At 30.2% G+C, this 14161-nt stretch overlaps 1 protein-coding gene and 1 pseudogene across 1 annotated transcript; both read left to right on the forward strand.

Annotated features, from left to right (window-relative positions):
* The first annotated feature begins 490 nt into the window (after window positions 1–490).
* LOC146888702 (uncharacterized) lies at window positions 491–2808 on the forward strand (annotated as a pseudogene).
* A 55-nt stretch (window positions 2809–2863) lies between these two features.
* On the forward strand, window positions 2864–12353 carry LOC114180195 (receptor-like protein EIX2). Its single transcript, XM_085665860.1, has 6 exons — window positions 2864–4210; window positions 6817–6822; window positions 6933–7006; window positions 11808–11916; window positions 12010–12063; window positions 12150–12353. The coding sequence occupies exons 1-6, from the start codon at window positions 2864–2866 to the stop codon at window positions 12351–12353; spliced, it is 1794 nt and encodes a 597-aa protein (XP_085521986.1).
* The last annotated feature ends 1808 nt before the right edge of the window (window positions 12354–14161 follow it).

Genomic DNA, 14161 nt, shown 5'->3' on the forward strand with positions numbered 1-14161 from the left:
AATTATTTTAGTAATCAATAATTTTTATTTTTATAAACTTTTTATCATTAAAATTAATTATTATTTAAGAATTTTTTCATAGTTCATTATAATTGTAATCATGAATTTGATGGTTTATTTCATCATATAACATCTTGACATTGGAATGAAGTTCTTGCCTTAATAAAAAAAGGGTCGGGTGATTGATTTATTCCACAACTACCAAATTTGTCTTCATACTATAAAAGCAACAACATTTCATTTCGTAGCAATTTCATAGTGGATGCTACATAATTTAAAGTTTATTGTATTCATGAGATAAAATAAATTATATTCGTCTATGCAAATTGAATAAAATATAGTGATTAATAAAATACCACGACCCACGAGTGAGAATGAAGGATGGGAAAGCAATTAAGGAGAGTGAGAAGAATAGGTAATTTAGGAGTTTGTGTGTCTATAAATGTGCGTGTTGGGACAGCTAAATTCATAACTCATATAAATCTAATTCTACTATTCAGTGTGTGTCTCTGTGATGATAATGAAGAATTTGAAAGGGACGATGTTGGTGGTGTGTGTGGTGTTACAGATTGCTTATGGCCAAAACCCAATGAGATGCATTAGAAAGGAGAGGGAAGCACTCCTCCAATTCAAGGCTGCCATTGTCGATCACAACGGCATGCTCTCTTCTTGGACCACTCCCGACTGTTGCCAATGGGAGGGGATCCGCTGCAACAACCTCACCGCCAATATTATCAGCCTCGACCTTCATGGAGAAGTTCATTATGAATATTTTTCTCGTGGCAATTATGAAGTCTCTCAACGTTACATCAGCGGAGAGATCCACAGGTCGTTGATGAAGTTGTCACAACTGAAGTATTTGAACCTCAGTTCCAATGCTTTTCGAGGTAGTCGCATTCCAGAGTTTCTTGGTTCTCTTAGAAACTTGAGATACCTTGATCTCTCCTCATCTCTATTTGGTGGAAAAATTCCAAGCCAGTTAGATTCTCTTTCTCGTTTGAAGTACTTGAATCTTGCTTTCAATTATTATTTGAAGGGTTCAATCCCTCCACAACTTGGAAATCTTTCTGAATTGCAGTATCTTGATCTCAGAGGCAATCTTTTAGAAGGAGATGTACCATCTCAGCTTGGAAATCTCTCCGAGTTGCAGTATCTTGATCTTGGAGACAATGTTTTTGAAGGAAGTGTGCCATCTCAGCTTGGAAATCTCTTCCAGTTACAATATCTTGATCTCAGTCTCAACTCTTTTGAAGGATACATACCACCCCAACTTGGAAACCTTTCAAATCTGCAAGAGCTTTATCTTGGAGGTTATTACGGTGGTCTCACTATTGTCAGTGGTGATGAGTGGCTATCTAATCTTATTTCTTTAACTCATCTTTCCTTGGATTTCATATTTAATTTTAACAGTTCTCCTAGCTGGCTTCGAATGATTGCCAAGCTACCAAATCTAAGAGAACTGAGTTTAATTAATTGTGGTCTTTCCGATCATTTTCTCCTTTCATTCAACCCTTCCAACTTCAATTTTTCTACTTCCCTTTCCGTCCTTGATCTTTCTCACAACTCCTTCACACAATCAATGGTTTTCCAGTGGTTGTCAAACACCACTTCCAACCTTGTTGAGCTTGACCTTCGTGGTAACCTCCTGAAGGGTTCCACCTCAAATCATTTTGGCTTGGTCATGAATTCGCTTGAGCACCTTGACCTCTCCCATAATGTATTCAAGGGCCAGGATATGAAATCATTTATGAATATATGCACCCTTCGTTCTTTACACATGTCTAGAAACAATGTGACTGAAGACCTTCCATCAATTCTTCATAATTTCTCCAGTGGTTGTGTTAGATACTCACTACAAGAGTTGAGTTTGACATCTAATCAAATCACGGGCTCCATACCTGACCTTTCAAGATTCTCATCTTTAAAAATATTGGATCTTTCTAACAATAAATTGAGTGGGAAGATACGTGAAGGCATTAGATTGCCATCTCAAATGGAGCAGTTGTCAATTGGGTCTAACATTTTAGAAGGTGGTGTTCCAAAATCATTTGGGAGCACATGTAGTTTGCAGTCGTTGGATTTGTCTAACAATAAGTTGAGTGAAGATTTGCCAGTCATATTTAATCATTTGTCTGGATGCTCTAGATACTCGTTGCGAGAACTATATCTCAATCAAAATAAATTCAATGGAACACTACCTGATTTCTCAATATTTTTGAAGTTGGAAATGTTGGATCTCTCAGGAAATGAATTAAAAGATGGAGTGCCAAAATCAATTCACAATGCTACTGTTTTGCGTTTATTGGACCTATCCAATAATAGCTTGAGTGAAAATCTTCCAGCAATGATACATCACCTATCCCAATATGCTAGATACTCATTGCAACGTTTAGATTTGAGCATGAATCAAATCAGTGGCACTTTGCCCAACACCCTTTCAATGTTCTCATCATTAAAAAAGTTATACCTTGATAGTAACAAGCTAAATGGGACAATTTCTGAAGATCTTCGATTTCCAACAGAACTTGAAGTTCTCCACTTGATGTCAAACTCTTTGAAAGGTGTGATTACTGACTCTCATTTTTCTAACAAGTCAAAGTTAAGGACACTGGACTTATCAGATAATTTGTTGACAATAAAGTTTAGTCAAGATTTTGATCCATCTTTTCAATTGACAAATATTGCATTCAGATCTTGCAAACTAGGTCCGTTGTTTCCCAAATGGCTAAAGAAACAAAATGAACTTAGAAGCCTTGACATTTCAAATACTGGAATATCAGACACTCTTCCAAAATGGTTTTGGGCTAAATTTTCATTGCAAGAGAGGATAAATATCAATCTTTCATGTAACAATCTACAAGGTATGATTCCAAATTTTTCACTACAGAATCATTACGAGTCCCTTAGTCTTGCATCAAATCAATTTGAAGGTTCTGTTCCACTATTTTTACGAGACTCAATTTATCTTGATCTATCCAACAATAAATTCACAGATTCTCTTTGGTTTTTATGTTCTGGCGATGTAGCTGAAACATTATACCAATTGGATCTTTCAAACAATAATTTTTCTGGACAAATTCCAGATTGTTGGACCCATTTCCAGTCATTGGCTTATTTAAATATGAGTCAGACCAAATTTTCAGGAGAAATTCCTTCTTCAATGGGATCACTCCTTGAACTTCAAGTTTTGTTATTAAGAAGCAATAACTTAACAGGTGAAATCCCTTCCTCCTTAAGGAACTGCACAAAGTTAGTGATGATAGATATAGCAGAAAATAGATTATCAGGATCAATCCCAAAATGGATTGGGGGGAAATTCCTGGAGTTGCAATTTTTAAGTTTAAGAAGCAATTACTTCAATGGAAGTTTACCATTGGAAATTTGTTATCTGAAAAGCATTCAACTCTTGGATCTCTCGCTAAACAACCTATTTGGCCAAATTCCTAAATGCATAAAAAACTTCTCCTCAATGACTCAAGTGACTTCTATGAGAGATTATGAAGATCATTGGTATTTAGCTAACACCACCTATGTTGAAGTTATTTCATACAATTTGAATATATTTTTTATGTGGAAAGGTTTAGAGCAAATGTTCACAAATAATGGATTATCACTTTTGAAAAGCATTGATCTCTCAAACAATCGACTCTCAGGAGAAATTCCAAAAGAAATGGAGGTTTTATTTGGCTTGATTTCACTGAATTTATCAAGAAACAATTTGATAGGAAAAATTCCATCAAATATTGGAAAGTTAACGTCACTTGAATTTCTTGATTTGTCAAGAAATCAACTTGTTGGTTCAATTCCTTCGAGTCTTGCTCAAATTGATCGACTCACAACATTAGATTTGTCACACAATTATTTATCTGGAAAAATTCCAATTAGCACACAATTACAGAGTTTCGATGCATCAAAATATGAAGATAATGTTGATCTTTGTGGACCACCATTAAAGAAATTATGCATTGATGGAGTGCAAAGGAAAGAACCAATTGTTAAATTTCAAGAGAATGACAATTTGATTTTGGATCGTGAATATTATATAAGTGCTGCAATTGGATTTATTATAAGTTTCTGGGGAGTGTTTGGCTCAATCTTACTAATACGTTCTTGGCGTCATGCATATTTCAAGTTCTTAAATAGTTTAGCAGACATTCTTTATGTTATAGCAGTAGTGAAAGTATTCAAGAGGTTACACAGAGCATATCAGGTAATTTTTTTTATCCTCATGTTACAAACTTGAATTACTCTCATTGTTATGATATTATTATTAACGTTAAATATAGTTTTCATTTCAAACAATTATAAAAAAATTGTTTCGTCCCTAAACGAAATTATAAAGCAATTAATTCATGTATTTTATGAAAATAGTATAAAGCATCTCATCAAGAAACGACCTGAACTATTTGTCATCTGATTTCGGACTCTATTATAACATCCACACGTATGTAGTTTGTTAAAATATATTTTATACTACTTTTCTTATAATTTAAGAGCTAAGCACATTTTTTTTTATAATAGTTTAGTAACAAAAAAATATTTAACCTTTTCTTCTTATTATTTTAACTAATTCCTTTAAACAAACCCTAGTTTTCTTTCTCAACTTTGTTCAACATATATATGTTACATTTCCTATGATATAAAGATCAATATTGAAGACACTGTCATGGTAAATTTTCATTTTTTTTTGTCTTTTTTTAATATATAAATAATTATGAATAATATTATTATTATTATAATTATTATCGTAAATAGAATCTCAAAAATAAAAAGAAGTAACTAAAAGATTTTAAATTTAAACATGTTTTTCCCTCTGTGTATTCATTCATAATATTATTTATTTTTCTTATCAATTGTTTTTCTTATTTTGTATTTCTTGATGACTGTTAGTGACTTTGCTAATTTGGCATATCACCATTTAATAGAAAAGACATGACAAAAAAAAAAAGGCACTTTGATGAACGTAAAGAGAAAATTTAAAATATTTTGATGGAAGAAATCCGTAAGTATTTCAGAAACAACTTAACAGAGCAGGAAAATATATAAAAAGATTTAGGAAACAAAAGTAATTTTTTAATTAGAGACCAACTAAAAATCAGACTGTATTTCAAATCTAAAAGCACATTTAAAGCAAAACTTTGTATAAACATAAATTATTGTAAATACAAATATTCCTTTTTTTTACAGATAAATAACATCACATTAATTTGCATTTCACTATTTACTATTTATCTTTATAAAATCGTTCATACTTTTTCAGAGGATAACGATTGCATAAATATTATAGTAAAATCATTTTTTCATTTAGACAAAAAGAAACTTATTGAAAGATTGAGGATGGAATTCTAAGTAAGAATATTTCTTAAGGACAAGAATTAATGTGTATGGATACAATAAAATAATAGAAGATCTTAGCATAAAACATATTTTCAGTCAATTTTTATCCTCTTTCGATCATCTCTCAAAACTGTTGTTTCATTCTCATAATAAGTTGTTTCTTCTTTTGTATGTTTAGACATTGAAATATGTGGCATGGATGAAAGATAATTATGTCTATAAATATATTTTTTTTTTATATAGTAAAATGAGTTGTAAATCAAGAAAAAATCTCCTATCTAAATCTTGATGTTTTCTAATCTCTATTTGTCTTTTACAAATAATTTTTTGTTTGTTTTACTAATCATATAAGATAATTATTTTTTGACAAATGACTCTTTTTTTAAAAGTATATAATAAATCGAAATAATTTAATTAGTATTCACTTCACTTCAATTATTTGAGTTTTCACTACAACAAAAATCACTTTAGACAACAACATAAAATTATGATCTAAATTATAAAAATCATGGTCTAAAGATTAGACCACATTTTTTTAGGTGTGGTATAGGCGAGTGTGGTTATAGGTAATAGACAACGGTTTTTAGTACGACAATGTTTTTGAAACCGTTGCTTAAAATCCTTACAATAGACAACAGTTTTTCAGGTTGATTTTAGACCTCACTTATATTTTTAGACCACATTTTTACTGGTTTTGTCCACATAGTTTAAAGCAGCAGTTGTATAATCATGGGCTTTCATGATAATTATACAACATTTATAAAAATGTTGTTTATTATATGTTTAGGCCACATTTATTTAGTCGTTATCTAATTTAGTGTGGTCTAAACTACAAAATGTTGTAGTGTTTCCATTCCTTTGCCTTTTGATATTTGAGGGTATTTGGATTTTTTTTTGTTTTTTTCATTATCTTCTATATTGCTTCTATTTTTGCCAAATTAATGATTTGTTTAATTTTTGGCAGAGGAAATCTGAATTTTAGGTGTGAAGTAGTGAATGTGGAAAAAATGGAAGTGTTGTTAAATAATGAAAGGGTTACGATGGTAGCATGCTGAAAGGACCTCAAGAAACAGAGAAAAGAGCTAGTTTTGAAGATGAAAAGCCAATTGAATTTGGGGAAAGATAATTGAGGAAAGTTTCTACACGTTTATTTTCTTTAAAACTTTCTTTCTTTTCTATTTTTATATTTTGTATTGGTTGTTGAACTCCTTTGGTTGTGATTTTCATTTGCCTTTTTCTAAATATTTTGTTCATAGCTTAGCCTTTAAATCTAAGCTTATTGTTTACTGAGAAGCTGTTAGTCATACAATGATTTCATGAATCTTCAAAATGTTGGAAATGACATGTTTGGTATAATTGCTTATTGAGTTTTGGGTCATGTTATTTGATATCTAAAACTAACAGAAGATGATGCGGATTTCTTCCTTTCTACCTTGATTATTAGTTTTTTATTTTCTGTTATATCAGTTTCTGTTTCAGGTTCCTGTATATAGGGAACTTTTCTGTATGTTGTGAGTTAGTGAAACATAAGTTCAGAGAAGTTTGTTTTCTATCTCATCTTCGTTCCTGTTATATATGTTGTTACGTGCATGAAGTTCTCATCCGGAACTTTTTCTTCCTTTGCTGTTATGAAGTTTGATGGTGACATCATCGATGGTCGGAAATTAAGGTGAGTTAAGTTTTATATTTGGTAGAAATGAAAAAAATGAAATACTATATAAAAAAAAAATCCGTCAATTTATAATTTTAAAGTTTTTGTTAAAAGTGGGGTTAATAGTTTGTATATGCTTTATTTCTAAACTTTTACATGATATTAGATCTAAGTCATTAGGTATGTATCAAACTTAAAAAAATAATAGATATAATTTTTTTATCCAACTGTGTTGAATTTTATTTATGTATCAAAATGACGTTTTAGATTAGTGTTTAAACTACCATTTAACTTTTTTTTTGTCAGTTCAAATGTCTATCAAGAATATCATTTAATACGTTAAATAAATTTAATATTATTATATTAAAAGAATTATGTTCATTAATTTTAAAAAGTAAAAATCAAAATGTATCAAAGTTTAAAACATAAATAAAATACAATGGTAGAGATTGAAAATATATTTAACTGTATTAAATATATTAAAATTATAAAAATTTATTTTTATTTATTTATTTATTTAAAAAAATTTAAGGAACCATGGACCCTCACACTATATTAAAGTATGTCCCTTGTGACAACTCCACGTCAATCAGATGAGAATTACATCACTAAATTAAGAAAAAAAACAAATTATAATTTATAAAACTTTAAAATAATAAAGAAAATAAAATTACATGTGACACCAACATCTTAACATTAGCCACATAACAATTATATCACTAAATAGTTATCAAAAAAATTAATAGCTGGAATTCAACGGAAAATTTAATTTTATTGTATAATTAATAAATCATCAAAGTTTCCAAATTTATTAGAAATTAAGCCTTGTTTGTTTGAATTTCATTAAAGCGAAAGTTATATTATTTGTTGAAGAATTCATAAAAGCAAAACTTTAATTTATTTTATCATTTTTAAATAATCTCTTTCAATTATTAAATTTTTTGATAATTCATTTTTATATTAAAGTTAATTGCAAATCTTAATTTCATGAAGTCACTTACAATTCATGTAGCATTTTGTTAAACAAAATATTCTATCGATTTTAATCACTAAAAAATCACATGATATTAATGACTATTAAAATGGTAAATTTTAGCGGTTAAAATTAGTCGCATCTAAAATATTTAGTAATTAAATTAACCGCTAAAATTGCAACTATCAAAAAATAATTTGTGACAAAAGTATTTCAATTGACAATATATTTGCTAGAAAAAAAATTATAACAATTAAAAATCATCACAAAATTTATGCTTATTTTATAGTCTTTTATCATACTATAACAATAAAAAATTACATCAAAATATATTATATTTTATTATCTTAACACTTATTATAGGTTTAGAGCCGCCAAAAATTATTTAAAATATTTTTCTAAATTTTCAAATTTTCAAATTTTCAAATTTTCAAAATTTCAATTATTAATTATTTTTTGATAATTTTATATTAAATAATTCAATTATCTATTTTATTTAAAATTACTTTTGAAATTGATGACAACAATATTAATAATTAAATTTTCATTTCACCAAAACATAATGATTTTTTTACATACCACATACAATATTTATTATATAAAGAAACTATAATATATACATAATCAAGAGTTCAAATGTCCGAAAGAAGAAAGCCAAATATTGCAATGAAAAAAATATCGTTTTCTTATTGCAAATGACAAAAAGAAAAAGGCATCAAATGGCAAATTTTACATGTCTTACATTCAAGTTTTACATTTTCTGCGTGTTTGAATGGCTTTATAACGGAAATAAACTAATAGTCACAAGACATGAAAATCATGTTATTGAAATAAAAACCAATTTTGAAAAGAATATTGGAAATTTAATTTACATTCCGTGAACTTCATTGTCTCTCCCATTCACCTTAACCTTTCAAGCTTATCAGAAGATAATTTTTTATAATTGTTTCACATGTTATGACTATTAATAAATTACAAAGACAATCACTTAAAACAATAGGATTATACTTGCCTAAACATGTACTATGACATCTTCTAGAGTGCAAAGTTACTGAGGTCTAAAAATTTCAATCCATGATAAAGAGGAAAAACCTTTAAAACAACCGTCAATTTGTTTTTAAGGAAGTTTTTTCAAAATCTATAGTCAATTGTAATTTTATTGATTATTTTATTTATACATATATTTATGTGTATATTGTAAGACCCGGGAAATTCATACTTGTTATGAATTAATGATTGTCCATTGATTTGATACATTTACTCATATGATTGATACTCATATGATTCATTACTCTTTATGTAAATATTTGTATTAATTAATTTAATTTGTTTCTTTTATGGATTACATATTGTATCTATAAATAGGACTATTCCTATCAATAATAATACACAGATGAATTGCTCCTTATTCTTTCATTCTCTATTCATAGCTTTATTTTATAATATGTTATCAATACGATGCTTCAACCAATTGAAGATTAGTGGAAGCTTTTTCTCTCTAACGATTGTGCTTTGCGTGTCTCAATCTAGGCTCTTTCTAATCTTTTCTCAATTTATAATTTTACCTTATATTCTTCCTCTTGTGATAAGAATTGTTTGACTTTATCAATTTTCATTTACGTCTTATTATTTTTATTTTTATTATGACGGTGATTATTATTATTATTTTAATGATGATTATTATTATTAATATTATTATTTTATGTGCTAGTTCTAAACCCGCAAAACGTTGCAAAATTTTGGATTTGTGACCCTTGATATTACAAAGAAGAATTCCTTATATTGGATTTTAAATGTTGAAATACATTTAGATGTAATGGATATTGGGATACCATTAAATAAAGAAATAAAACATCTAAGTAACTAATTTGTTCATGTGACAAAAATATTGTGAAAAGAGACTTCATAAATATTATGAATTTATTTCATGACTGTGTATGGCTGGTTGGACAAAACAATAAAGCTTTTGATGAAAAATCATGAGATCCACCTAATCTGCTCCATTCCTAGAAGTGAATGCAACAATAAATATTATGAATTTATTTCATGCCTTTGTATGGTTGAACAAAACAATGAGCTTTTGATAGAAAATCATGAAACATGTCCAAATTGGTTCTGCTCCATTCCCAGAAGTGAATGCAGCAACATTTTATTTATATTTTCATGATTGTGATCGTGATATTGATTATGGACATGTTTATAAAGAAAATTTCAAAGACACATTTTGTCACCAAAAGTGGCACAATATTGTGAAAAGGGGAAAAGGAAAATGTGAAAATATTAACAAAAAGATGAAAGAATATATTATCATTACGGTGGTAAAGGCCATTTGAGTTGTACTTATTGTACACCAAAACATCTTACAAATAATGAGAAGAACATAGAAACACACTTTGCTTATGAAGAAGATGATGATTCTGATTATGGTCATACGGATGCTACTCATATTGATATTATTATTTTCTTTGCTAAAAAAAATGGAAGCATTTATCACCTCATTGATTATGAGAGTGTTAAAAAAAATCTCATTGATATTTACGTTTATATGAAAAACGAATGTTTGCACTAGTACCAAAAGATATGTGTCTTATTGATAGTGCAACAACTTATACAATTCTCAAGAGTAATAAAATTTTCTCTTGTTTGATAATGCGAGACATCAATGTTAGTATTATTTATAGTACTACAAATATATTTGAAGGCTCTAGAAGAGCTATTATACTTCTACTAAGAAGTTGAATAGAAACTTATTAAGTTTCAAGGATATTTGTCTGAATGGATATTATATTGAGACAAACAATGAAAAAGATGTGAAATATCTTTATATCTATACGATTGAGTTAAAAAAAATGTATATTTGAGAAATTATCAACATTCTCTTATGGTTTATACTATACGTATATTAGTACAATTGAAATGCACGTCATGGTAAACCAGAAGTTTACGAATCAAAATGAATGTCTTGTTTGACATGATCAGTTGGATGATTTGTACTATGCATATATTAATACAATTAAAAGGCATGTCATGATAAACCAGAAGTTTACGAATCAAAATGAATTCTTTGTTTGGTATGATTAGTTAGGTCATCCTAGATCTATTATGATGCAAAAAAAGGGTTCAAAAACTCATGTCGACACCTACTTAGGAGTCAAGAAACTTCTTCAGACCAATAAGTTCTCATGTACTATACATTCACAAAAGTTGATAATTAGACCATCACCAAAAAAATTAAAAATGAGTCAATCTCATTTTCAAAATGAATACAGGGTGATATTTGTGGTCCAATACACCCACCATGTGGAACATTTATATATTTCATGGTCTTAATTGATGCATAAACTAGATGGTCACATATTTGTTTATTATCAATTCGCAATCAAGTAATTGCAAAGTTATTTGTACAGTTAAGAGCTCACTTCCCAAATTATCCGATTTAGAAAATCTATTTTGATAATACTGATGAAATTACATTTCATGCTTTTCATGAGTATCGTATATCAATTGGAATTGATGTTAAGCATTCAGTAGCACATGTTGATAATCAAAATAAACTTGCGAAATCATTAGTAAAATGTCTAAAATTGATTGCAAGACCATTACTTGTGAGAGCTAATCTTCCAATGGCTACTTGGAAATATGCAATTTCGCATGTTGCATTATTGATTCGCATCAAGCCAATAAGTTATCACAAATACTCTATTATGCAGTTGGTTTTTGCATGTTGACTGTTTGACCAGTTTTGACTCTTTGACTGTACATTGAGAAGCTATCATGTGTCAGTGTGCTCTCTCTCTCCCAAATCAGATTTCTCTTTCATCTGTTAGGGTTTTGCTGCGTTTCAAGGTGGAGGCTTAGAGGCTTCACGGTGGTTATTGCCATTGAAGGTGCGTTGAAAACCACTGCAGGTATGCGTCTCATGAACGTGGTTTGCTCATGGTGGCCAATAGTGCAGGTAAGCTCATAATGGCTTTGCACACGTGGATGAAGATGATGCGAGGTTGGCTGCTGTTTCGAGGTGCAAGTGTGGGTTCTATGTTGATTGAAGGGCAAAGATATTTACGTTAATGGCAGCGTTGGTTCACGATGGAGACTGGTGCAGGTCTGTTCCAGCGTTTTTGCTAGCAGAGATGAAACTGCCTGTTGTGCGCGGATCTGTTGTGATTCGTTGATGGTGCTTCTGCGCAGTGGAGGTTTGTGATTAAACCAGGCAAAGAGGCTGACAACGTGGAGGATGCAGGTCGATGGTGGCGTAGTTACTATTGGCGTCAAGCACGGTGGCTATCGCGGTGCGAAGATAGTGGTGTTGCAGTAGATGACTTTGCTCGTGGTCTGCATCTAAATGGAGGTTCAGTTGTTGCATCGTGGAGGATGGTGCGACGTGGACAGTGATCGTCTTCTCCAACGACGGTGAGGTGCAATGGCTGCCTATGGTGGTCCAGCGACAGGCTTGATGAAGGCTTCAATGGTGGCTGCCGTCGAGATCCATGGTGGCTGTCATGATGGAATGCGAGGCTAGGGTTTCTACTTGATGATGTGGCACCATTTGATTGGCTGAATTTTGAGTTGCTGGATCATGACACGTGTCATTCTCTGATTGGTCAGTTTAATAAGTGGAGGATTGCCACATGGCATAATCTGAGTCCTCTTAGTTTATGAGTGGAAAGAGGGGTGTAAATAGACAAAGTCAGGGGTGTAGAAGTAGATTTTTTGTAGCCCATTTGAAAATAGTAGTGTGTAAAATAAAAATTGGGGGTGTAGAAGTGATTTTTCCAGAATTTGTTAATTTCAGTCTTATTTAAAGGTTGTTTGTAACTTCAATCAATTTATTTTTCCACCTTAAATGAGCTTATTCTTAACTTCAGCTGCATCCACAAACGTTAAAATATCAAAAAATAATTTATGCAGCTAAAAATAACTTTTTAAGACATTTTTATCACACAAGTTCAAATAGCCTAATTATCAGAATTGTTAATTAAATCACTCTTTAAGCAAACAAATTCAATTAAATACCCAGAATTAAATATTAAATAAGGGTAAAAATACGTACTCATCAATTCTCATGTAAGAATTTTTGAGTGTGGTGTATATGTTTCAATTTCCCCATCAAAAAGGACTATGATGGGTCTTTATAGATGATTGAGAATATATGTTGGATATGATTCTCCCTCAATAATGAAATATCTTGAACTACCATTAGGAAACTTATTTATTGTTCAACTTTTCGACTGTCCTTTGATGAATAAGTTTTTCCAATATTAGGGGGAGAAAGAAAACAATTGGAAAAAGATATTGGTTTGAATGAATTATCATTATCTCGACTTGATCCTCGTACAACAGAATGTAAACTAGAAGTTCAAAGGATAATTCATTTTCAAAATTAGTCAATCAGTTACCTTATGTTTTACTAACAGAAAAAGGGTGACTAATATTAACTGCTAATGCTCCGAAGATAATTGATATTAATTCATAACACGCCTGAAGCGTGGTAGGCCTATTAGCTCCAATGACACGCTTGAAGTATGGTAGGTTCATTGGGTCCAAAGATAAAAACTCTTGAATGAGAAAGGAGCTAAAATGCAAGATAACCTAAACAAAAAGGTGGAACTCCCAAAAGATTCATTTGACATAATTAATGATTTGGTTCCAAAAGAACCTCAATTACCTAAATCTGTTCAAAATGATGAGATCTCAATAAATTATGTCATGAATCATATAACATGGAACCAAAATGAAGTCAACATTGACGAAACTTTTACATATAATATAACGATGAATGTTATGAATTACAATGAGGATCATTAACTAATAATCATTGAAGATTGTCAACAAAGAAAAGATTGGCCAAAATGAAAATATGCAAAGAAGCATAATTACATTTGCTTGCTAAACGAAAGGTTTTTGGACGTATAGTTCGCACACCTGAAGGTGTGAAACCCATTGGGTACATATGGATTTTTGCACAAAAATCAAATTAAGAATGATGAAATTATTAGATATAAAGCACAATTGGCTGCTCAAGCTTTTTCACAAACCTGATATTGATTTGTGAAAAGACATTCTCTGGTATTGGATGCAACAACATTTCAATATTTGATTATCCTAGTTTCACAACAAGGTTTGCATTTACATCTAATGAATAATGTTACAGCTTATTTGTACGATTCTCTTAAGAATCATTTTTATATGAAAAATCCCTA

This window comes from Vigna unguiculata, chromosome 1 (assembly GCF_037176805.1).
Source record: "Vigna unguiculata cultivar grain cowpea cultivar isolate G323 ecotype 2 chromosome 1, ASM3717680v1, whole genome shotgun sequence".
In the NCBI taxonomy this organism is placed as follows: Eukaryota; Viridiplantae; Streptophyta; class Magnoliopsida; order Fabales; family Fabaceae; genus Vigna; species Vigna unguiculata.